The following is a 26243-nucleotide window of genomic DNA, read 5'->3' as shown; positions in this document are numbered from 1 at the left end:
GGGGACATCACTGCGGCTGTGGCTGATGGAAGTGCAGAGGGGGAGCAGGCACAGCCCTCCTTTCTTCTGGCTGTGATGCAGGGATCTTGTTGTTTTGATGCAGGCAGTGGCACTGGGTTGCCCTGGGGCTGTCCTTGCAGGCTGCAGAGCCTGGGTGGTGCTGGGCTGGGCTGGTAGGTGTCCCCAGGCAGGACAGACGGGCAAAGTGCAAGGCACGGTCAGCACACACTCCATGCTGCGACTAATTGAACATAATGGGTGCACTGCTAACAAAGACTCCTAGTGTGGGGGACAGTGTGTTCTCTGTGCTCAGAGACCTGCCAGCCACTAATGAAAGCTGCTAAGGCCAGCTTTGTAAATGCATTTAGGTAACTGAGCCAGATATTTGAGGACAGGCAGAGTCTAATTCGCTCTGACATCAAAAGGGACTCTGACTTGCACTGCATGGGAAGTCATGTCTCTAAACAGCTTCAAAGCTATGAACATTTCTTCTTAAATATTTTAGAAGAATTGACCGTCTCTCTGAGTGAATGTTGTGGAAAATTAGAGGTTTCTAGAACCTTGGAGAACCAAATAACTTAGCTGAAGCTTTCCCTGGAATGATACATACTCCTTCACCATTCCAGGACATTCTTGGAAGGAGAAAAATGCCTAAGGTGAAAGTGGATCACCATCTTCACTGCCTAGCTACCAGGACACGTAATTCCTCTTGGCCTGTCAATAACCTGGTCCAGTTCTCCAGGTCTTATGTAAGTGGAGGGCAGCTGCAGGTAACCCCCAGGTTGCTCTACCCAGCTGTCTCAGCTGTGGCCTGCAGCAGGGATCCTGTGACCTGGAACACAAATCTGTGCTCAGAAACCCTCATGGCAGGAGAGGTTCACAGGCTAGAGTTTCACCCCCATTATCTCGCTGATAGCTGAACCTTTCCCAGAGTGCTTTCTGTTGAGCAGGAAACAGGAGTGAACAGGATTTCTTGTCTCCCACATCCCCCCACTAAGTCACTAATGTCACTAAGTTGCCTGATAAATCCCAGCAGCTACAGAAGCTACAGCAACAGCTGAAGAAAGGAAAATGCAAAAAGAAAATGCATTCAAATACACAACAAGAGTAGAAAGAGAGTAAGTGAAGAATGGGAGGGTTGGGAGCATGAAAGAAGCACTGTTTCCCTAAAATAGTTTGTTTTGAAATGGAGGACAAATGACTGCATTTTAGCCCTACCAAACATCTGTGAAAGGTTAACTTTTTTTTCACAACATTGCTTTATTTTTGCCTAGGTCTTCAGCAACTATTACTCACAGTAAATTCAGGCTTTGGCCCTTGGGAACTTATTTAATGTGCTAGTGCTTAGAAGTCCATTAATATTTATAAATGTCACTCGAATTCCATTTTTACCTTCTTACCCAGGCAGGGGCACTTGTAAAAAAAATATTGTTGCTTTTCCTTTCTTAAATTTTTTTCCCCATGTTTTTGTTGGGTTTGGTTTTGGTTTATTTGGGGTGTTTTTATAGAACTGTAGTAAGTTCAGGGTTGAGCCTGTTCTAAAAATGTCATATTCTATAGAGCTGAGATACACAGTTTTGCTAGCCTGCCTATGCCCCCAAGAAGGGCCTGAGAGTTAGATGTTAGGCCTGGAAAAATGGAGATGGTGTCTATTCTCAGCTCTGCCACTGGCTAATTATGCAACCTTAGTCAGTTCATTTAACCTCGGCACGCTTCGGTTTCCAGATCAGAAATGAAAGGGATAAAAGGCTCCTCTGTGAATCCTTTGTGGTGCCTGAGGGAGAACAAGGTATTACCCATGACATTGCTGCCCTGTGAGCTCTGGGTGTGGGTGGTTTCTGTGTTAGGGTTGGGTACCTGTGGTGAGTCCAGGAACACAGACAGAGGCCTGGCCACTGCATTTCTTGCTAAGGGAGACAGCCCTCACAGTCGGTTTGACAAATCACAGCTACTGACACCCTTTGCTTTAGGCACTCAGGCTTTTATGTCACTCTTCAGCAGTTTCCTGCCAGCCACAGCAGTCGCTGCCTCCCGTACATTGGCTTTTGTATGTGACTCGTGCCTGTCACAGCTTGCTGACCCCAGAGAGAGATCAATGGCTCTCCAAAGAGCTGTAAACCAGTATAAAATGGCAGATCCATGCCTAGTAGTGGTAATAAAATAAGTTGCCTAATTTAGAGACCAGGAGTGTGCCTTGGAAGTCATAAATGAGAGACTCAGGCAGTTTTCAAAATATATAACCTCACACTTTTGGAGCACTTGGACTTAAAGACAAGTCAGCATTGGAGATGTGCTTTTCACAGCTGCTGAGATGTGTTTCTCTGTGAGCTTCTACAGCATGCACTGCTGGGCAAAACAAGGGTGATGCTAGTGGTTAAAAGCATGCAGCTCTTGTATTACAGCAGGGGTTGCTCTGTGTTCCTGGTTCAGAACAGAAAGCAGAGCTGCCCAACCTTTGTTTCAGTGGGCATCTGAACAGCCTTGTGCTGCACAGTCCTGCTGCCCAAAACCATCAGCAAGCAGAGGCATTGCAGACATTTCTCAGTAGCTGAAGGCAGAGCATTACAAGACAAAGTATTTCAGGTGCACACCTAGCTGGATGGCACAGCAAGCTCAACATGATCAGGGAAGAGTTATCTTTGAGGGATTTGGGAAACCTGGCTCAGTAGTACAGGAGGCAGCAGTACCTGAGAGAGGAGTGCTCTCCCACGCGGGGCTCCTGGCCCTACGAAATTTCCCATGCGCACTGTTTTGCTTCTAGGCCAGCGTGGGTGTGATATGTGTTACCTTAGCAACAGGGACAAGTGCGTGCTGCAGCTGTAGCCTTCTCCTCTTTGCAGCAGGAGAACATCCCTGGGCTTCTCACAGAAAACGCTGCGCAGCTCCCCGCAGAGGGGAGCCCAGCGCCCGTGGCTATCAGCGCGCTGGCACACAGGGCACAGGCAGATGTGAGCCACGGCTGACGCAGATATGTCCTCCCTGCTCCCCTCTGCTCCAGCTCCTCTCTTCTGGCCTCCAGAGAACATCATCTGAGTCAGTCTGGCAGGAGCAGGATCAGCAGCTTTGTGCCAGCCCCCTCCATCGTTTTCTCGAGTCAGATGGCTCCCACAGCTCAAGGCTTTTTACTAGACTTGAATGCCGGAGGATGTCTGAGTGCTTCATGAATATCTGGAGGAAACAAACGTGGCAGTCAAGACATCGGTACCCATTAATCACTTAGGGAGGGCCAGGGAAGAATTTAAGAGAATTCAGGAAGCCAGGGGGTGTTTGTGGGGTAGACCCACCTAATATAAAGCCAATAAAAATGTTGCAACCCCCCCAAATGCAGTAAATCCACGTGAAACATAAAACCTACGGAAATTCCGTTTATCACAGAATTTTGATTCTGCCCTGGCTTTCATCCTCTTTTAAACTTTGAGACTTGTAAGAACATAAATATGTTTATAATATGTAATATTATAGATATGTAAATATATACATATCTATAAAGGTACATAAAGGTGTCTTCCCAAAATATATTTAACAGTCCTTTTTTTAATGCCTCGCCAATATGTACGTTCGAGAACAAAGTATGCATAGACTGAAAATTTTCAGTCAAATCTACATTAAAAGTGTTAAAAAAGATCTACTCCTGAAAAAAAAAAAAAAAAAAGTCTTTGAAACATTTGCTGAAATAGTCAAACTGCACACATAGGGAAAAGGAGCATTTGCTCTCGCTTTTATTAAATGAAGTGCAACAACTGATCACGTACAAGTTCTTCAGTGTTTTTGAAGACCTTGTTTTTCACTTCGTGGGGATGACTACAGCCAGGAACAATCCCGCGGCCAAACCGGTCTCCCTGAGGCTCGCAGCGCAGGAGGACGCGCTGGCCCGGCCGTCAGCTGACTGAGGGGAAGGAGGGAGGGAGGGAAAGCACGGGGAAAGCGAAACCGCTCCCTCATCCCCTCCCGCCTCGCCAGGCCCTGCCCACCCCAACGGGGCTTTTACTCTTCAGAAAACCAACATCTTTCGTAATCAATAAAGCGGTGGGGGAGTCAGCCCGTGGATGGTTCCCCTTTTACTGGAGTCGGCACCTTCCCCTGGCAGCCATTTTACCCGGGCCCCAACGCGACCCTCTGCGCGGTGCGCGCAGGGAAACGCGAACGGCAACACCGCGGCCGCGGCGCTCGGGCGGGCGAGGGACACACGTCGTGCTAATTAATCCCTTTAAAAAGACATAAACCAGCACCACGAACGAGCCTCACGGCGGCTCAGCCCGCGGGCTCCTGCCCGACCCGGCCCGGGGAGAAGGGAGCAGAGCGGGGCTGTCCGTGAGGGCGGGGCTGTCCGTGAGGGCGGGCCCGCGCGCCCACCCCCGCGCCAGCGGCCGCAGCCAATCAGCGGCGGGAGCGCCCCCTCCCCCGCCGCCGCCCGCTGCGGCGCCGCTCGAGCCGTTGTTGCGCCGGGGCCGCTCCGCCGCCGCCGCTCCGCCATGTGGCTGCTGGCCGCCTCCGTGCTGCTCGGCGCCCTGCGCGCAGGTGAGTGCCCGCCGCAACCGCCCCAGCGCCTTCTCTCCCCTGCCCGCGTCCTCCTGTCTCCTCCGGCTGCGCCCTCAGCCGTCGCTCCGAGGCGCGGTCCCGGCGCGGGGACCCCTGTGGGGCCCCGGGGTGTGAGGGCAGGGCAGGGCCGGGCCGTCCCCCGAGCCCGGGACGGGGAGAGCCGGGGGCCTCAGGCGGGCGGGGGCCGGTCCCGGGGCCGGCGGGGCGGGGCGGAGCGGCCGCCGCCCGTCCTGCCGCCGCTCCCGGCGCTTGGCCAGGGGGATCGCGGCGCTCCTGCCCGGAACAGGGCGCGCGTGGGGCCACCGGAGCCTGGCGGGAGGTGGCCATCCTTCGGGAAGGAGCGGGGACACAGGCTTAAACACACACGCAGCGCTGTCATCCAGCCCCCGCCGCAGCAGCAGCAGCTCCCCACATCGTCCCGGGGCTGGCGGGGGGCCCTGCAGGAGCTGCGGGGGAGAGGAGAGAGAGACAGCGTGCCCAGAGCTCTGCTGATGCCGCCCTGTGCTGCTCATCTCCTGTGCTGCTGCCTCCCTGTGCGTGAGGGCGGCTCAGCTCAGCTCCCTGTGCTTTCCTCAGACACACTGGTCCTCTGCTGCACAGGGCTACGAGTTGACAGCCTTTCTCGGTCTTTAATCTTAGGTTTGCGTGCCATCCTTATTTTCTCTGCCTTGGGAAGGAACTCGGTGTGGAGGGGGGGGCACAGGGCTGACAAAATTTCACCGAAATGCAGGTGCCGTGGTGTTGTTGTTCTGCCAGTAAGCGGCACATCGAAACTTGCAGGTTTAAAGCTCGTGTTGAAATTCTAGTCTGGATCCCGGGGTTAGCAGGACGCTGGTGTAAATGTCAAGTGCCTCAGCGTGGTTCCTGTGGAAAGGCCGGCTCCCAGCAGATGCGGTGACCGAACTTAACCAGTTTTGAATTTGCTCTGCGTGTGCAGCAGCCTTTCTGTGGCAGCCTCACCACTCAGAGTTCTTCAGAAGCCCCCACGCTGCTTAGTGTAAGGCTCTAAAATTGTCACCTTCATGTGACTCCGCTGAGGTGATAATTACGAGAAAGTTGGAGGCTGAGAGCCCACCCAGTAATCCACTGCCCGCAGGATTTGGTAACTATTCTGAGAGGCTTCTCTTGGCTTCCTCTTCCCACCAGAATTATTGGGAAGTTGGTAGTGGAAGGGCCACCTGCAGGAAGCTGTCGGGCTCCCTTCAGCGGGAGAGAAGCCACACAGCCTCTCCTGTGACAGCAGCCGGGACAGAGCCCGCAAAAAACTTAAATATGCTGCCTCTGAAAGAGAAAAAAAAAATCCCAACAGTTATGATTTACTGTGAAACAGGTGTGAAATTTGTTTCACAAAGAACCATTGAAGATTTTAATTGTGTACTTTTTTTTTTTATTCAGGCATAGATTGAGGTTTGTGTATAGTTAACCTTTGTTCCGCTTTCGTTGCTTTTGTTAGTTAAAAGAATGTAATACAATGAGTAAACCAGAGAATACTTCTTCCTTCATTCTGAAGCGCTGTCGTGCCTAATATATACAGGGACAGTTTATTTTAAGCTTTTGATATTCAATAGTAATCCAGGAAACAGTGTTAGAGTATTAAAGTGATATTTAAAACAGGAGTATTTTTAAAATGTGATCTGAGGCTCTGATTTAATGGGAAAAAAAAAGAGCTACTGCAAATAATGACATAACTTTTTTTTTTTTTCCTTTCCTTGTTTTTTCCCTTTCCCTCTTTAGTTTCTCCCCTTGCTCTAATTAAGTTTAGTCGTTAAATACATACCATCATTCTGAGCTGGCTTTACACATGTGAGTATCAGTAGTTCCCCTGAAGTCCCTGGAGCTATTCCAGTTTGTAAGTCTCTGCTTACAGTATTAGGGGATTGCCATATCCTTTCCCATATTTGGTTTTATCAGATGGATGTAGTGAAGCATTTTTAATTATTAATATCTCTGGGACTTCGGGCAGCAATTACTATGAAGAAAGCTTTTAAACTTTGTTATGATTTCATACAAACAAGGAAGAATAGAGAAAATAAAATATTCAAAGCCTTCATAGCTTACAGCCAATCTAGTTTAATTAACCTCTTTTTTTCTGGTTCCTGATGTAATTTATATACTGCTGTTAAAATTTTTTATATTCTTAAGAGCTGATGAATCGATCTTCATTTCTGATAAAATCTTGGCATGGGGTTTAGGTCTTTCTTGGAACAGAGGTCAGTCAGTACTACTGTTTTAGAACTGGTGCAGTGTGGGAGAGAGATGTGAAAAGCCAGCAGTGGTAACATAATCCTGTGAGGTCTTTATTCTTCCTTAACTGCATTTCATCTGGTTGTTAGAGATATTAGTCACAGTGATTTATAAAACAGGTTGGTCATTTTACAACTTCTCTATTTTCAATTCCGTTGTGTTTGCAGTTAAATACTAAGTAGTAGTCTTATATAATATATGGTATTTTGTGTGCACCTTCTCCACTGGAAAGGAGAGAGAATTTGAAAGAAAGTAGCTAAACTTTTGGGCATTTGGCTCCACCTTCAGAGATAAGAAGGAACAAGTGACAAAGCTTTCTTGACTAAGCTGCCCTGCCTGCCTTCTCTCAGAAGTGTAATAGTGAGAATTCCGTCCCTGTGCCCTTAATGAGCAGTAAAGGAGCCTGTGTGCAGCTGGTGCCTGAACCTCAGTTTCTAGATATTTGTGAAGAGCAGCAAAAAGCTGAACATCAGTGGGACGGCCTGTGGTTAATGTTGTCTGTATGCTTTGCAGAAACCAGGCAGTATTTCCACATATGAAATAGGAGAAGTGGCCAAGTAAATAAATGGCAACCCTTGTTGGTTGGGTTTTTGTTGTTTTTGTTTTTGTTTTTTTTTTTTTTTTACTGTATGGTAAGTTATGGTATCTATACATTATGTGAATGTGAAGATGGCTGAGTTTGTGTAGAGGAGTAATTAGAATTACAATAATGCCTTTTGTTCATCTTCCGTTGATCCCTTAAAGCGTGATTCTCTTTTTATGGTTTCACAGGAGAGTTTGTTTTCCCAATTCACTTGTTGTAATTATTTCTTCTTTGTTCTCGAGTACTTAAGAAATAATTCTGAGTGTGTCAATTTTCATTTTTCTTTATAGGTTCTGCCCAGTTGACACTCGTTGGGACAAGTCTAATAGAAAGAAATGACTGCAATGCAAGTGTAGTTTTACCTTGTTACGTGACTAATCTAGCACTGAACGATGAAAAAGTCATGTTTGTTACGTGGAAAAAGCAAGGAAATATAATTTTTTCTTACCGTGGAGAAAACAAGAAGTCTAATCCTGTTCCCGCGTTTTCATCTGCACGACTGTTATCCCCGGTGGATTTAGTAAAGGGTGTGGCCTCACTGGTGATCAGCAGCCAACAAGCAACTGTTGGAAATTACAGCTGTGAAGTAACAGAATCAAACAGAGAAGGAGAAGTAAAAATGGAACTGAGAAACAGCTCAGGTGAGTTGCCTGCTATTGTTTCAGAACCTGTTGGGAGGGAAAGCAAGCAAAATCTTAAGGGAAAGAGAAGAATACTGAACATGGCAATATATTCCTTTAAAGTGAAATACAAAAAATGTAGCACCCAGGCCTTCTAACTTGTAAGTTGATATGGCTTATTTTGGTTTAAGTTGAAGGAGAGTGCTTCAGTGGGAAAAGTCTGAACACATTTTTTCACTCTGTAATAACGTCTGAGTGTGATTTAGGTCCCCTATAGGAAAATCTATGCTTTCCCACGTATTTTTGATTATGTAGGTGCTGATATGTTCAGCAGTCTCATGTTGCTGCATGACATATTTCTGATCATCTTCATAGTACTGAATGTATGCATCCCATCACAGTGGCTGCAGAGATCTTTTCTTGGAAGAATTGCTTCTTGCAACCTTTAACTGCTGAAAAAATAGAAATTCTGTTTTAAGAGCTCTAAAACTCAGTGTGAAGATGGGCAGTTTTCTAGCAAGTTTGAAAATGCTACTGCTGGATGTGGTTTTCTAGCATTAAATGTTATCTTCAAAAGATAGTGTTTAAAGTGATGTTAAAATGAATGAGATTCACTAATTTCTCATCTAGAATTTCTCTAGAGAGCTATTTTACTTTATCTTGTCAGTCCCAGCCCACATTCTCCAGCACCTCAAGCTATTGGATAATGGGTTCTGCTCTATGTGTGTGTTATGTGTTATCTGCCCAGTGCTGTGCAGATGTGACGGTTTCACTGGACATGGGTGTGCCTTGTTCATCTCTTTTGCATGGGAGGCTTGGCTCTGGAGAGCTGCTCAGAAGTGTTGAGTGTGCTGCATGTGTGTAACACATGGAGCCTTACCCATGCACTCTAGAACTTTGTTTGGTTTTGCTGTTAGCTTTTGCATTTCACAATAAAATATTTGTGAAGCTCAAACAGGGGTTACTTGTGTCCTCCTAGACATTTGTGTAATTCTCAGTTGGGTCTAGTTGTTGAGTTCACCATATACCCTGCAAAGCAAACATGATCCTGAAATTGAGAAGGGCACAGCAACTGAAAGGGAAGATGCTAGAAAATCATTCATTTCTTAGAGTGCTGCAAAAACAGGAGGCTTCCTGTTTCCTTCGTTCTCTTTCAGCTCATTCAGCTTTTTTTGACTGTTGATGCAACTCAGTGTTATGCTCAGAAGAGGAAGCAAGGCTTGATAATGTAGGAGAATCAAGTCCCATTTGCAAGTTTTATTTTCTCTGTGTTTATAATTATGAAATTGGTATAAAGACAACAGAGCAGGAAACTGATACAATTTTTCTAATTTCATTTTCTAGTTGTCAGTTGCGGCGATGAAACACCAAAGGAAAAATGTGGTTGGTGAAAAATTCATACTTTTGAGGTTGCATTAGGTTTGAGAGTATATGCTAGAAAATGTGGAACTTAGGTTTGAGGGTGTAGCTGAAGGAAGCACAGTCGCTTGCACTCTCTCTCTCTTAGTTGTTCTGCACAACTTTTTGTTGCTTGCTCCTCCTCGCTGTTCTGGAGAAACTCTTGAGACCATAAGCTGATAGAAGAAAGTTTAGTAAGTGAGTTTTGCAAAAGAGTTGGGGGATAATGGAAATCCTGTACCAGTCTTTGCTCAGTCATTTCTGACCAATGAATTCATGCTGTCACTACTAGCATGTTCCAGTTGATGCTTTTACAAAGAGAGTCATACAAGAGCCAGCTATCCTCCATCTCTCTTTAGGGAATTCCTGGATTCACCTAGGCAGTGGGTAGCAGTGTGAGTAAGATTTCTCTGCAAGTGCCCTCATCTTTGTGCACAGACACTCTTTCCTGATCAGAAGAGTGACTGTCAAGTTTCCCTATTTTCTTTTTCCTCTCTTCATCTTTTTTCTTGCTGCTTTTCCTCTTGTCTTCTTTTCTCCTCCTTCTCATTGCTTCTTTTCTTCCTTGACTTCTTCCCGTTTCCTTTTGCTTTTACTTTTTCTCTTCACTCTTCTTTCCCTGAATCTGGAAGTCTCTCTTCTTAGCTTGGAACTGGCTGCCCTACATTGGCTCTCAAAGCACTACTTTATGCCAGGAGTCCAGTTGATTACTCTGAAGCCCCAGAGTAAGGGAAGAATATTCCCAGGGAAATGCACTCAGCAGTTCCTCTTCCTTGCATGTTGCATGTGTCTGCAGTATTGCAAGCACTTCTGTAGGGGAAGCTCTTTTCTTTCCAGCACCAGCCCACACCCGTCTCTATGCTGATACCAGGCTTCTTGGCTGCTTCCTTTTTGTGATCCCAGATAGTGTCAGCTGGAAATGCTACAGAGGAAGTGAAGTGGTTCTCAGAGTTTCTGCTTGCAGCTACTTTCTTTAATAATTCTCAGTTGCGTTGAACAGCATCACTGGGGTTTGGCTTACCTAGGGAGTGGCCACTGTGCATTGAAGTTACTGTTCAATATTAGGTGCTTTTTCAATGTTGCAAATGAAGCAAGAAGTCTTGCTTTAAACAATTCAATAAATTACCCTTGTTTTGGTGAGTTAGAAGTTACCAGCTATTTCTCCATTTTCTTGCTTTCTGCTTTTAATTTGCATTGATAATTGTGAGGTATTGCTGCTTAATTACACGTTTCTGGAGCAACAGATAGAACCTTTATGTGTGGAGAAAAGTGCAACAGATATGTATCTTAATGAAGATCAGAGATTTCTTTGGAAGCAAATTTGCAGGCAGAGGAATGGTGGCAAGTATAATATAAGAAATGGAGACTTTGGATTCCACTGAATGAGCCTAAATGAGTATATGGGCAGAGATGCAAGAATTAACTGCATTTTCTAGTTCAGCGGAGATATTTTCAGAATTTTACGTTGGAAGGTGGCTTTATAGGATCTTAAAGCATGACTGACTGAGCAGCCTAAGGCATCCAAAATGCAGGGAGAAAAAGTCTAGATGGATGATGTTGGGAAGACCTAAAATTAGCAAGGCAGTGTTTCCCTCTCACTTAGGCTGGCTCCTGTATTGCTGACCACACATCCGCTTTCCTTCCGGAGCTGCCGCCATTGAAAGTAGAACAGAGTGGCTGAGGAGGCATATTAAATTGGATGTCTCATATCTTTAGCCTAAACACTGTTTTTCTGATTTACAGAGATTTTTGTAGTTCCACAAGTTCAGTGCCAAAAATTAGCACCAGCATATTATCTGCTCCAGTGGAACTTGAGACTTCCAGTTGGGAAAATACTGGGATAACTGGAAGTACTGAAAAAGGAGTTATCACACAGAGGAGCAGGGAGAAAAGTACATAGGTAGAGGACATAGGTTCCTTAGCCTATTATAATTCTTAGTGCTAAATGACATATAGTGTTGGGCAATCTAGGGCATAGCCTAAGAGGAGTGATAAATATAAAGCAAATAGCCTCAGTTTTTGCTCTCTTCCTACTTGTTTTCTCTGTTTATTCTCTAGGATCGTGGTTCCTTGTAGTGGAAAGGGCTGTCATGATATCATTGGTGTGCTCAGTTGTTATTTTGTGTGCAGTTCAGTTAACTGTTATTGGTAAGTATTTACTCTTTAATTCTTTGCAGTTACTGATTTGTCCTGAAATCACTTCCATGCATAAAGGCTTCCATGTAAAATCGAAGGTGGTGCTAACATCTAAAAGATGTGTGGGAATTGATCCAGATAACACACAGAAATGTGGTGTGTGTGAAGCTTTTCTTCACTGTTGATTCACCATGACATTATTGAATAATTCAAAAATGTTTCATTATATGGCCATAAAATCAATATGAGAGAAGGATGGTGTGCTCTCCTTAATGTAAAACTTTTCATTAGTCTTTTTGCACTTAGGTAAGCACTTTGGCCTAGTTATAATTTAACACTGCTATTGGTGATTTTGTTAAATGTTTTTAGAGGCAATACATTAATTCTCTAGTATAAGACATCCTTAGATGTTCTTTATACACTGTTGTCCAACATCAGTGCAATGCAGAGTGTGCTTTATGTCCTGGTCTTCAGATGGTGCAATTTGTTACCTCAGTCTTTGGGATTTTTCAGCATTTTTCAATTTGTAGACTTCTAAAAAATAAATTAAAAAAAAAAACTCAGCTAAGAGTCAAGTCCATAAGAAATGGAAAGTAATTGCACTCATGGTGATTTGTAATAATCACATACATACATATTCAGCCATCTATATATTCCCTTATTACTTTTTCATGAAGTGTTACATGACTCTTCAAAGGTCCATCCATGGCCCAAGGTTGAAAACTAATACATACTTTAAAAAATTATTTCTGATTTTCATATTTTGTAATGGTATAGGAACCTCTGTCCAGGACTTGTCATTGCCCTGCATTCATAGCAGAACTTTAGCATTTTTAGGAAAGTAATAATTTCATGGAGAAGCATTGCCATTTTATAAGAGTAGTTTTAATGTGCTTGGGTGTTTTTACACCTGAGCAATTCATTGAAAAGTCTGGGCTTCTGTGGGGAAATGAGGTGTTCTATCTCTAACTTAATAAATATGGGTGTACTTACTGTTTGTTGAGAATTTTTCTGTTGGTGTGGTTTTTTTTCCTTTAATTTGTACTCTCTTAGATAACCTGGGAATCCACCTGTGATACTTTATGCCTTTAAATAGGTTGCTAGGTTGGGCATGATTTTTCTGTGTAATATTTGGGAATGTATGTTTTCTTGGTTTTGTGTGTTGGGAGATGTTGTGCTAGTTTGTTTGAGGTGGTGTTTTTGGGACTTTTATTTACAGGACTGGCTTTTAGGATTTAAGTTCCTTTGGGGACAGAGATGATGTGGTGTGTCTGAGCTCACACCGTGTTATGAAGGATAGAATGAAACCTGGAATTTCTAAATCCCTCTCTGACACTCACCTGAGTAACAAATTCACTGTAACATTTAAGTGTCAGCAGTGCCCATACCCGAATTAGCCTGTACCATGTCCCAAAGTTACTCTGGTAACATACCAGCTGGATTGTATGGAAAGAGAAGGTAAGAATTTGACTTAGAGCACTGATGCCAGGTGTCATTTTTCTGAGTAAGCCATATTAACCATATCAAGCAATGAAAACAAATCTTGGGAGTGTATATAGTGTTAATTTTTGGGTATTTTAATTTTTACGGGTCCAGATCATAAATCTGTGTATTTTAGTGAGAGAATCTGTGTGTCTGATTGTTTTCCTCTCTGTCTCTTTAAGTATTAAAATACGAAATTGAATCTCAGAGGAAAGTGTCCGCTATTGTAGCACTTGTCATCGTTGCAGTTGTAGTTGGTGTAGGTGCTGCTCTTTTTATCCAAGGTAAGTGATTAAAATTGCTCTCTTAATTTAAGGGAATAAGAGTGGAAAAGAACCTCTTCCATTCTGTAGTATGAGAGTTAGTACCACCTATAAATTGCCATCTGCTAATTTTTAGATTTAAAAAAAATATACAGACTGCAGCAGAAAATGGCATTGCAGTTGTCAGGGCCCCAAGTGATCATAGGAAGATGCAGACTCTAAATTTATGAATATTTTTTATCCTCTTCCCTTGGGTGAATATTAGGGACTAGAGAGTGACTTCTGGCCCTTCAGTGGGATTTCTTTCTGAACCCAAGAAATTTGGTGATGCCAGTAGTTTATGTTTGTTGCTTTGTGCTTTAATCCAGTTAACAATTTTGGTTTTACTGATTGCCACATAAATGTTTGCAGATGGCTATACTGTACAGAATCGGGCTGGTCTTGGCCTAATGGTGGTCCCTACTGTGATTTTGATTCCACTTCAGTATGTCATGTTTGGAATTGGTGAGTATTTCTCACTAACATACAGATGGAAAATAACTGAGCTCCTCTCATCATCTACAAAATACTCTGATTTTTATGAACAGGTGCTACAATAGCATCCTGGGCTCATCACATTTATAGTATTTTGAAGGAAAATGTTCAGCCTGTGTTTGCTGGGCTGAGTTGTTTCACAGAAGTAGGAGTTAACTGCATGAACAGTGAGATTTAGGGTAGCACATGTGAGTGACTTCTGCTCTCCCTTCCTGGGTTTAGTGACTGGGTGGAATAACTAGCTCTGAGAATGTGGGTTCCATTTTTTTCTGCTTGTGGTTTGTTTATAGTCTTATAGATGTAATTTTATGTGTGTTTATACATACAAGAGCCTTGACTTGCAGTGACTTATGGGTTTGTTATCACACTGACTGGCTGAGCTTAGAATTTAGGAGAATCTGATTTCTGAATCTGCAATTATCTGTCTTTTGTGTCTCTGTAGTTAAATTTTATAATTTTGTTTCTTTTTTCTCCAGTTTTTGACTGTCTACTGCAGGCAACATTGGCTCTGATAGGTTTGAAGCTTCTTGGTTTTATAATTGCCGTGGTTGGTTTTGCACTGTGTGTCCAAAGTAAGCAGTTAAGTCTTCTCTCAAAGTGTGCTTTTTAATCTTGTCTACACCTGATGTTTATTTCTAACACTAAAACTTTGTGAAAATGCCTTCACTGTGTGGAATGTTAGCTAATAACTTCTGTAAATGTAGGTTAGAACTACTGTACTAATGTTTTTTAATCTGGTGAAAGAAAAATAGCCTAAAGGAAGTATTGCATACCTCAGTTTCATGACTGCATTCTGTGAACAGATGCTTAAAAAAAAAAGCTAATTGCTTTAATTTTGCATGTTAGTTTTGGGTGACTATTATTGTTAATCTTACTGAAGCCTAGGGTATTTAGAAATTAAATAATTTTCTCATGTTCAGTGATTAAATCAGAAATTCCTTGCTAATCTCTGCCTGTATGCAACTGAGCCCATGAATATTTCAATGAATATCATTAAAACACATTAAGAAGGTAAATGTAGAAACAGTAAACTTGCAAGTGTTCTTGGGCCGTTGTAAGTGTGGTTGTGGCTGACACTCAGTTTCATCACTGGAAAACTGCCACTGTGGAAAAGGAACACCAGCTAACCACCACACACAGTGATGTCCCTTATCCCTGCCCTCCCCTTGTCCCCTCCCTGCCCTCCCCTGTGCCACCAGAGAACCCCACAGGAGAGAAAAGGCTCGTTTGGGACTAGTTATCCTTGGCAGTATATTTAGTAAGAGAATACAAGTTCATATTCCTTGTAGGTACTTTATGCTCCTAATTTATTGTTTTGTACAGATACTTTTCATTTTAGTCATTGATTTGGTTGGGGATTTAAGACTTATTTCTCCTTGAAGGGGTTTTTAAAGATTTGTCTAATGTGGGTGAAATGATAACCCTTTCAGTGGAGTTGTGATTTGAATTTTATGCTTATTGTTTAATATTTACGGAAGTATTTGTAAGTTCTCTAAGTTATAATAGTAAAATAAACTGATGAGAGATATCTGGTGAAGCATTAATACAAGGATCTTTTGGAGGATGTTTTATAATGGTTGTAAATGGAAAGTGTCCCTAGTTTTTTCAGGGTGTTCTTCTCCCGAGTCATACATGGTAGTGTTACCTGTATTCTCTGGGAGTTGAGCTCAGTGAACCTGAACTGTCAGAAGAAACCAAAACTCTTCCTAGGCTGAGCTGACAGATAGTTGTAATAGCAATAACAGTATTGTATTCTGTCATCTAATACAATTACAGTCCAAAACAGTTGGGTTTGAAGATGTAAGTTTAAGTTTAAAGTGCAGTTAATGAAAGAGCATTATCAATTGCAGTGAATGACAATGGAGTACCTAAACTAGTAGAGTAGTTCAGCTGAGCAAGATAAATCAGTAAATGCCTCTGTATCACTAAAGAATGTATACAAAAACAGAAAGATGCAGGAATAGTTCTGGGATAGCCTTGAAAGCGAAGTTAATGCCTGTCTTTATCAGGTGTATTTATTTTACTAAGCAGTTATATCTGAACATAAGTGTGTGTGCTTTTTTTGTGTCAGTTGATACGGTTGTTTCACTGTGTTTTTCCCAGCCTGTCCTCCATTACATGGGTCTGTTCTGATTGCTGGCTTAGCTATTATGGCTATTGCAAGTTTGATTAGTCTGGGTTACGTAAATGGCTTACGTATTATGGGTAAGTAGCACCTAATATTCTGATTATTTTTTTTTTCTTTCAAGTAGATTTAACTTATTAGAGCACAAGGTGTGATTTCACAGTTAGATAGTTTTAAAAATTATTGAAACGTCTCTATGCGTTGGCTTTGTTTCATAGAGCATGTGAGGAGTCTTGAGTTAAGAAACCCAGAGTTAATCATCATGAACTGTTTCAACATCAGCATAACCAGGTTTCTTAAGTAAGAGTGTTTCAGTTGTAGGAGGGATGTTGCTGTTCAAGTTCTGCATTTACATAGTTGGCCAGCTGAATCTTAGAATGAAGAGAGCAAAAGGGTGTCAAGGATTCAGTAGAGTGGGTTGTGGGATGGTGGTGACAAAAGCTTACCAAAACATGGATTTAAAGAAAATCTGCCTACTGATTTGCACTGGCTAGAGGCAGGTTAAAAGAAGAGCAATTTGAATGCACGCCTTTCATTTTAGTGAACCCTGATTTTCCTCCTGCTTAATTTTAAAAACCAGGAGAAAAGAATAGCAAGGCATTGTTTCAGAAACTGATCTGTTCATCAGATCTCAAAAAGATGAGAGATCTAAAGATGAGCTAAATAAACAAAGCCCAGCAATGCTGTGTGATTGGAAGGGTGGCACATTGTGTGCACTCTAGAGCTTGGGTCTGAGTGATTTATTTCAGGATGTGCATGGAGGCTCTTCTAACACCTTGTTGTTGTCCGCCTTCTGTGGACACAGGACTGTGCAGTTGAGGATATGTTGCTTCCAGCCCCAGCTGCTGAAGTGTTTACAGTGAGTGCAGTCACAAGTCTGCGCTGAACCATGCAGTCTCCCAGGTCTAATATGTGCACACCATGGCCAGAAATAATAGACCCCAAGACAGAATGAATTTCCAGAAGAGAAGAAATTAAGGCAGAATGCCTAATACTTGATAGCCAAGATAAATGAAGATGAGTCAAAAATATGGCAGATGTGAACCAAGCCTTTTAATAACAACAATAAATTTATATTTTATTGACTTTGGTTTACTTGTATATATTTGTGTAGTGTTGACTTGAATGCTATGTGCTCATGGTCTAAATAAATGTTGCATTTCTAGTTTGATTGTGCTGGCTGAAGAAGTCAAATATGGCTGTTGGGGTAGATTCTAGCATGCCAAAATAAGCACAATGAGTACTGAGTAACCTAATTCACCTTTAGAGCTGAGTGCACGAGTGAGGCAATTCACACACTGTATGTGGTAAGATTATTTGGTTCCTAAACAGAAGAGTGCTTAGAAGCTCTAAGAATTCCCAGATCATAGAACTAAGTACCTTTGGATAGAGGAAGCTTCAATTATGCGTGTTACAGCTGTGTCACAAGTTTCATCAGTAAACAATACCATTTCCAAGGTAACAAGATGAGAGGAAATGGCCTCAAGTTGAGCTGGGGGAGGCTTAGACTGGATATTTAGGAAAACATTCTTCTCTGAAAGGGTGGTCAAGCATTGAAACAGACTTTGAAACATTGAAACAAACTTTCAGGACATGGTGAAATCATGATTACTGAAAGTCAATGCTTAGATGTGGACCTTAGGTGGGGACATGGTTTAGTGCTGAAGGTGGTGATGCTGCTTGGGTTGGGCTTGCTATTTGTTTGGGCTTGATGTTCTGGGAGGTCTTCTCCAGCCTTAACAATTCTATGGTGCTGTGATTTTTTTGGTTGATTGTGATATTTATTCATCTGCTTGGTCATTTTTTGTAATTATTTTAGGTTCCAGAATGAAAGATCATCCTCGTCCGGGGGTAAGCTTAAAATTAATAAATTTGGGGTGACTAGATGGCTCAGGGGATTGTAGTGAGATACTGAACCTTTCTTCACTAGTTCGAATTCAGACCAGGTTGGTAGCAAGCGACAGTTCTGGCTGTGTAACAGATGTCTAATGTTGAGTGAGTTGGTGGTCTCCATTGTCCCTACTGAGTGTGTCTCTAGTCCTGTAATTGCCACCCTGACATAGGGCTACTCTGACTGTCATGCCAAATGGAGTTTCCATTGCTGTCACTGGAAGGTGGTGGAAGTTTGGCGTTCTTTTGCAATGCACTCTTCCACCTGAATATTTAAAAGCCATTTTGATCACCTTATTAAAAAGCTTTTTCATTAATGTGAGTGCAAAACATCCAGGTGGCCCGTAAGAAAAACTTAAAAGGTTTTTTCCTCTGGTCTTGTACACCAGAACTCTTTGGTATTCTGTTCAGTTCCTGGCTGTACCAATGGCATAGCCTTGACCTTTTTTCTGATTTTCCTGCAATGCCCCCTAATTTGATGAGACCTTCTGAAAAGAAAGTCCCTGTCTTTAGATAACACAGAACAAATTGAAAAATACCTTGGTTTTTTTAAAGAAGGTTTTTCAGTTGGTAGTTTTGGGTTGTAGAATAATAATTTCCGAAACAGTAATTTTCACAGACTTACACAGTGCTTTCAAGTGATCCATGAATGTGAACTGCCTGATTTCTGGTGTTTTCCAGAAGCAAGGAAAGAGGCGCAGCTGTAGAATACCAGTAAAACTTCCTTGTAGCAGGGGGATCTGGCAAATACTAACCCATCCCACCTCTTGGATGCCAGCCATCATTTGAGACACATTTTCAGGTCTCCAGTCTAGAGCCTGAGACCCAGCTGCTGAAGGAAGATGGTTTCTAACAGTGAGAGCTGACTGCAGTTAGGACAAGAGATTTTTAGGGTTTTTTTATTATTATTTATTTCCTTTGCTTTTGCTCATCCACTTTCATTGTACAGAAGAGTATTTCAGAGGATTAGTCCTTCTTTATGGAAGGAATGTAAGTGCACAGAGTTTAAAAAAAAATAGAAGGAAAAGAGGTTAAGAGATAATTATGTTACTAAAATGAGCTGAGAAGTGAATTGAAGATATGCTTCATTCAAAATGAAATCTTGCCTTTATCTAACATCCTTGTGCTTACTTGCAGAATGGAAGTAAGCAGGGCAAGAGAAGGATGTTTTTTTTTCCTTAACTTAGTTTTGGTTGTAAATAAACTTTGAACTAGAAACCAGCATGCAAAATAGCATCCTCTGATGAGAACTCTGTTCTCTTGATGAGCTGCTCTCCTCACAAGATGGTCTTCCACGGCAGCAAGGAATTGATAAATTAATAGCCACAGCAACACAGGAATGAACATCATGTTACTCTCTGAATTGGGGATGGGAATGAAATCAAAAGAAGTTTTTAAAACTTAGATGTCATTGCAAATCTCAGCAAGTACAAATAGTTCTTTGCAGCTGCAGATAGCTGAGGGCTAGATATAGAGGAATTCAAGTGATATAATTTGTGTCCATGAACTTACGGTGATGCCTTAAGTTTTAACTTTCATGTTTTTCAGATTCTGTGCTGCCTAGCGGTGTAGATCTGAGCCTCATATTAAGTGTTAGTCAGCTCTCTTCACGGAGTAGGTAGACAAAACAAATCCTTTCCTGCTGAGGACCAAAGATAACAGTTAGAACTTTCAGGCCCAAAACATAAACAATGGTGGACTGAAGAGAGAAAACAAGAAGGATGCGGCTTCACAACCAGAAGCTGTAATTGGACAATTAAACCTCAATAGGCAAATGGACCAAAACTTCTAAAAGTGTAAGACTTTGTGACCATTTGTCCATTTTGTGACCATTTTAAGTCCGCCTTGGGTGTAGCCCTGGTCAGGCTCTTGTGTTGCCCAAGGTGTATGCTAAAGGCCTTTCAATAAATACCTCCTTCATTCTCTAGCTCTGTCCAGTCTCTGTTCCAGGTCAGCCTTTCCAAGGCATCAACAGCTGCTAGGGAAAGACCTGTTGGAAACTGGAGTGTGTTAATATGCTGCTTGTTTCCATCAAGGGCTGTTCAGCCTGTATTGCTGTGCTTTGAGGCAGTAAATAGGTGTGAAGTAATTTTAAGAATACACTTTGATTCTGTGTTATCTAAAGACCATGGAAAACTTAAAATATTGGTGAAGGCCATTATTTTGATACTGGGGCACACTTAAAAAATGATTAATGAGATTTTCCTGAGTCAGAGGGCTAAAAGGTGTGTATTTTAAAATCTACCATCTTAACCAAGTTCTGATAATTTTTTTAGCATTTCTGTAGGTTGCATGTGTTGTTTCTGATGATTGTCTACCAGACTAAATGCAAAACTGTCATGTATTTCTTTTTGAGGAGATTCCAATTGATTTGCTTGGCTACTAATTTTCTTTTCTTTTTTAGTCCTGCTGCTTTGTTACTAACCATTGATCAAATGACAAAAATAATCAGTTAGGTTTAAGAGCTTAAAAGTAGTATCTGCATGGCTTCCGCTGCCACCTAGGGGTATTTCATCTGGGTAAACATCACAGTAAGGGAAAACAACCTGGAGAATGCAGCTATTGACTGATACAAATTTTTTTTCAGACCTTTAGTCATTAATTTGATTAACATTAAGCTTTCTTCGTTTTTGTAGAATCACTACTTACTGTATATGTCAATTAGAGTAATTTAACTGTGGCCAGCCAGAAGTAAACATGAAGGCTTTTTATACATATATATATTTTTAAATGTTTTGCAGAAAGCTGTAGAAGAACCACTAAATGGTAGGTGATATTCAAGGTTTATCTTATCATTAAGGGATTAATTATGGATAAAGATGATTCTAATTCCCAATACCCCAGCACTAAGATGGCAGATGAGTGTGGCAACTTAAGTGGCTCTGTGAGTCCGTAAGAGTTTGATTTCTTGATGAAATGTTGCCTGTAGCTCCAGATTCCCTGTTCTATGCCACTGTGCTTGCTAGCCAGAGGCACTGTTGGACTGTTTTAGGACAAATCTAGTATCTGTATCTATAATAATACCTATATTATGTCCACCCTCTTTATTTTGCACAATGTCCAGCTTTTAAGAGAAGAAGAGGGACTGGTACTGAAAATTGATGTTAATTCGTTATAAAGATTTATTTAGGTGAAATACTTAATGATCACAGCAAAATCTATCCTTGCCACTCTATTCTTTTCATATTTCCTTGGGTTGGGAAACTCTGATAGCACTTAAGGTGAGGGAAATTTATAGCGAAAAAGGGATGGCTCTGGTTTCTTTTTTTGTTTTTTCACTATTACTTTCACTAATTGGCATGCTGAGTAGTAGCAAGTTCTAACCTGAATTTCAGAATTAACCTGAATTTTAGAATTAACCTGAATATTAACTGTGAAGCATTTATTTCTGTTTCGCTCATTACTAATCCATTTTTTTTTGACTTCTAAAGATGCAAAAGGAGTGATGTTAGAATGATGGTAAGTCTAACAGATATTTGTTTTAGCGGCTAGGCATTTGAGGGTTTTGATGTTTAGATGCTAATTCAGTGAAACTTGGAGGACAGGTTTCAGGGCAGGTGCTGTTCTTACTCAAATTATATTTAATTGAAAAGAAAGAGTACATGTATCCTATATCAAACATAGGGGAATAATGTGTATTCCTAAAGAGTGAAGAGGATGAGTCAGTGAGAGAACTGTGCAATAGTATGTTTCTGGTCAAATGTGGAAAGTAAAATAGCTTTATGTTTCCTTTATGCTCATGTACTATTTAAGGTGCATGGAATGTTTCCTTGATGGTGGGTTGAGTATTTGGTTGGTGTTTTTGAGGGTGTTTAATGTTTTTGTTTTATTGTTGTTGATATAACTAAGCTTTCTCTCTGCATTTAATTTGTGATCTCCAATGGAAATTCACAGGAAGATGGTTTAAAATTAACTTCCTCTCCCCCGCTTTAGGTGTTACAATCAGATTTCACTCAATTTATTATTACTCAGATTGCTCTCACTGAAGAGCTTAAATTCTAGGCTAGATGATAAGGTTCAAAAGTGAAAACAGTATTATTGAGTCTTTTCTATTCAGCAGCTGTACTTTTCATGAGAATACAATAAAAAAGCACTAGTTGATGCTGTTGGTACTTATGTACTGAATACTGAGCAAGCTTGTCATGAGCTATCACTAGACCCATAGCCCAGTACTCCTGCATTCAATTACAACATTTTGCTACTTGGGATGAAGAGTAAGATCACTCCAAATACATTAGCTGACTTGAAATACTTTCATATCATGCCATTTCTAGGAGGCATAGATTGACATTCAGCAAATAAATGAGGTACTAGTTAGCTGTAATTGGAAAAAGGTGTATGAGTTTTATAAACATGCTTCCATACAAATACCCTGTACCATTCAGTTTGTGTTGCTTATGACTGCTACATTTGGTTCATCCAAATATCCCATATAATTATTTTCTAAACTAATAGGCATACAAGCACTTCTGCAGTACAAAGGACAAGTGCATTTGTGTCTGATAAACACATTGATAAATGTTTATCAGTTAGTGTAATCTGAGTTGGATGGAGTGGAAGGCAGGGCCTGCTCCAGAACTGGCTACTGCTTGTTCTTGACAGAGTTGAGACCTGGAAACAAACAGATATTTGCCAGTCTATTGCATTCAAACCAAACCAGAAGGGAGATCAGGATGGGCTCTCTGCAGTTACCTCATCCTGCTGAAGAACAAGGCAGAGTTTTGCTTGGAGAGCCAATTTTAAATAAGCTGCCTGATAACAAACAGGTCTCATTTAGGTTATGAAAACCAACCTTCTAGTGCTGAGGTGGAGCTTCCAAAAGCACAGAAATTGTCAATTACCCGTTTAATTTTAGGATATAGCTAGAAGTCTGTCTGCTTTTTCTGCTCTGAAAGATGGCTCCTAACCAATGACAGAAGGTTTTACAGATGGAAGGCAAATGCTCTGACTCACACGCTGGAGGCAGTAACCTTTTGAGCTCTACCTGCTTCTATGTTAACCTTCCCTGCAAAATCCACACACAGGCTGAAGCAGGGATGAATCAGATGCTGAAGCTGACTAGCTTACAAAGAGCATGTGAAAGTAAACTAGGGTTAGAATATATGGACAGGGTGGGTCAGACAGCTGAGCCTGTGAGCTACTTCACCTTATTCAAATTCATGAGGGAAAGCTCCAAGACAGTGTCCACCTTTCTTCTGAGGAGAGGCTGAAACATCACTTGCTGTTAGTAACACCTTTTTCCACTGTTCGAATGCTAAATGTGCTTTCAGTTTTGAAATTAAAAAAAAATAAAATCTGTAAGCTGTGGCTTATGTAGACAGCACAAAACATTGCTGGTTTTCCCCAACAATATTTCTTTTTCTTTCTTTTCAAATTCCCAGAACTGAAGAGCTATGTGATGCGTATATAAAAAGTACACCATTGTTGATACACCGTGGCCTTGAAGATGCACTACTCAACGAGAAGAAATTCAGGAATCTAGTTGTTTTGCATGTGTGGCAAAAGTGCTTTTGATATAAATGACATAATTTTATAGTCACAGCAGCTGTAGCAAGGAACATGTGTGTTTGCCCACATGTGATCTTTGTTTTCTTTTGTTATGGTGTATATGGGATGGTTGAGAGTGAGAACATAAAAAGCACTTATTTGCCCAGTACGGAGTCTCCCTGCAGTAATCCTTAGTGGTATTTTTTTCAAAAACTATCATTAATCACTGCTTTGATAATGGGCCTGCTGAGCCCAGAGATTGCAATACCATTTAGACTATTGTTTTCTTTATTTGTGTGCATGGACAAAGTATGGTTTATGTGTTTGATACAAGCAGGAAGTAGAGATTGTACAAATACATCTTTTCTGACATTCAGCAAGTTTTTATTTTAAAAAAATGAAATAAAAAGTTACACGCAAAGTTGCATAAGTACAAAGTTTACTCCCAGCTCTCATGAAATAACATTCTACTTCTATGAGACATTAGTATTCCTCTCTGTGGACAGTAGTCATGTGTGCTCCGGTGGCTGATATTTTTGTTCAGTGAGAGGGCTCCCCGTGCCTCCTCTGTATCCTTTGATGAGAAACTGCTCAATTGTTGGAGCCTAATTCAGCACTGGAATTACAGAGCACAGGAGCTGGTAATCTTAATGCTGAATGTGGTTCTTGTGTGTGTTCATGTTGTGCAGTGTGTGGAACTGGAAGCAATTTCAGGCTTTCTTAACTCAGTGAATTTGTGAAAGTCGTGGATGCTTCAAAAAAATAGGAGTTGTCCTATTTAGTGTATTTTTGACAGTTTAAAACGTTGTTTTCTTGAATGGAAAAGAGCTATATAATTTCTGGCCCAGGTTCGTGTTGCTGCCATTACATCACAAATACATGAAATAAAGAGCAGGAGGAGCTGATGAGGAGTGAGGAAGCTCAGTTTCTGTATATATTTAATGGTATGGTTAAAAATCAGTTTACTAGGACTTGCACATTCCATGAAATTCTGCTATGTTTTACAGCTGTTTTGAGAGTTGTTCCAATATAGTGGGCTGCTCTTGGACTTCATGTATGCTTTGTAGAAATCTTGACACTGTTTCCTGTTTGTACTAAGGTACTGTGTTTCAAAGGCACACACGTTTTTCTCCTTCTAACAATTTCAAACTTGGTTTAGAAAGCTGTTGCCAAATAGTCACGTAATAAAATCCTTGTTTTTAAAGATCCTGCGTAATTTGGCACTTCTCAGAGTTGAATGTTACAAGCCAAGGTTCATATCTGTGTTGTTGGGTGCACGTTGTAGGGATTTGGGTCTCTGCACATCAAACTCCGAGTTGCATTAAGAATTCAGCAAAACAAAACTGAGGTGTCTTGATTTTACAGTAGGTGCTGTCATAATCGTCCCTCTTGCCAAGGCTGTGGGATTGAGCCCTTTAAAGCAAGCCATGGGCCAGCCCTCACTGGGATCAGTGGAACTGGACACAGGGAAGAGGATCACCCACGGGATAAAATATTGGAGCAGCATGTAGGGCTCACACTTAATGTCCTGCTTTGCCAGTGGGAGTATTCACGTAAGGTTATGAATCTTCCATATGAATCTTTTGGTGCAGGTTTTTCCATAACCTCAGTGATAACTAACTAAAGATGGGAGATGGTTCTCCATTACAATTCAGTATAAAAAATGTTCTAATTTAGTACTGTGCAGTGCTCCCTGTTTATAACTAGTGATTCCCTCTGGCAAGTTGAAAGTCTTAGCAGCAGAGGAATAAAAAAACCAAATCAACTGGAGTTATGTTGAGGTATTCTGCCTTATAAAAACAGTTATGTATAAATAGCTTTATGTTAATTTCTGTAAAGCAAACTGCAGCAGAACCCCACTGTCACCGTGGGATCAGGCCGAGCTGTTCCTAGGAATTGTGGAAATGTGAGGAGCTCAGTGGCTGTCTATTGGCTGCAGAATTGTGGTCCCAGAAATGGGAGAAGCCCACCATCCTGTTGTGTTAAGGGCTGGATTTCTTGTAGGTGGGAACTCAAAAGTGAGAGTTTAAAAAGTCATTGGTACACCCAGCCAGCCCTTTCCCACCAGTAATTTAAACCAAAGTTGTTCATAACTGTATGCTTTCATTTGTGTGTGTACATATGTGTGTATATATAAACATATAGACATTTTAAATATCTATAGATCTATAGTCTTTACCTAAGAAACTGTTTTTATTTATGAAATATGAAATTATTTTGTAAATATTGTGCTAATATACTTTAAAAATAAAGTCATTTTAAGTTGTTTTTGTGAGAGATTTTCTTGTTGTTAGCAGATTGACCTTCTGTAGCTGCTTCTATAAATTCACAGTCATAGCTGCTCTTCTCCCTGTCTTTCTGTACTACTTACTGGATCTACAAGAATGTTCTCAGTGTTGCATAGGCTGCTGCAGATGATTTTGGGTGGGTTTCTCCGTACAAAGGTCATCCAGATGGTGAAGTGAGTTGTTTAGGCTGCCTTGTACTAACTTCAATTGCGCTCTCCAACATCAGCCATCACATGTTTTCACCCAAGTGTGCTGTGGGAGGAAATGAGGAATAACAAGCTGCTGCTGCCCCTGTAACTTCAGAAACAGCAGAGCAGCACCTCTGTCCAGTCTGTCTTTGCAGCCCTGGAATGGTATTTCTGTACAAAGAGGAGCCCTTGAGTTACTGCTAAACACTGCTGGATAAGTTCTGGATTTCCTGAAGTGGTCTTTAATGTTTGACTGCAGAGAGAGGAGCTGCAAGTCCTGCCTGGTAGTGAGGCTTTCCACTCACACATCCTCTTCAGTGGAGCTGAGCTGATGGGAGCAGTGGAATTTATTGGCAATTCCCTCCTTTGTTCAAGGTGACTTTAACTGTGGCTATTGAACTTCAGTGTCTCTTCAGGAATGTTTTGTGACTTCTCTAGATGGCACGATTTCCCCTCTAAAGGAGCC

The 26243-nt window shown here is 41.5% G+C and overlaps 1 protein-coding gene across 5 annotated transcripts; it reads left to right on the top strand.

Annotated features, from left to right (window-relative positions):
* The first annotated feature begins 4332 nt into the window (after window positions 1-4332).
* CD47 (CD47 molecule) lies at window positions 4333-25568 on the top strand. 5 transcript variants are annotated; one of them, XM_083882666.1, is made up of 12 exons: window positions 4333-4518; window positions 7657-8007; window positions 9331-9369; window positions 11443-11532; window positions 13185-13286; window positions 13677-13769; window positions 14276-14371; window positions 15903-16004; window positions 17744-17775; window positions 20556-20580; window positions 21246-21273; window positions 23196-25568. In XM_083882666.1, exons 1-11 carry the CDS (start codon window positions 4473-4475, stop codon window positions 21269-21271), a joined length of 1002 nt encoding a protein of 333 aa, XP_083738792.1. In that variant the 5' UTR covers window positions 4333-4472; the 3' UTR covers window positions 21272-21273; window positions 23196-25568. The 5 variants fall into 5 exon arrangements, with proteins under 5 accessions (XP_083738792.1, XP_083738788.1, XP_083738791.1 ...); XM_083882662.1 differs by lacking the exon at window positions 20556-20580 and having other exon boundaries at window positions 4338-4518; XM_083882663.1 differs by lacking the exon at window positions 9331-9369 and having other exon boundaries at window positions 4343-4518.
* Window positions 25569-26243: the final 675 nt, after the last annotated feature.

The sequence above is a fragment of the Zosterops lateralis genome (genome assembly GCF_965231275.1).
Source record: "Zosterops lateralis genome assembly, chromosome: 2".
NCBI classification, from domain to species: domain Eukaryota; kingdom Metazoa; phylum Chordata; class Aves; order Passeriformes; family Zosteropidae; genus Zosterops; species Zosterops lateralis.
The sequence above is the reverse complement of the archived record's forward strand: the minus strand, read 5'-3'. Positions and strand labels throughout refer to the sequence as shown.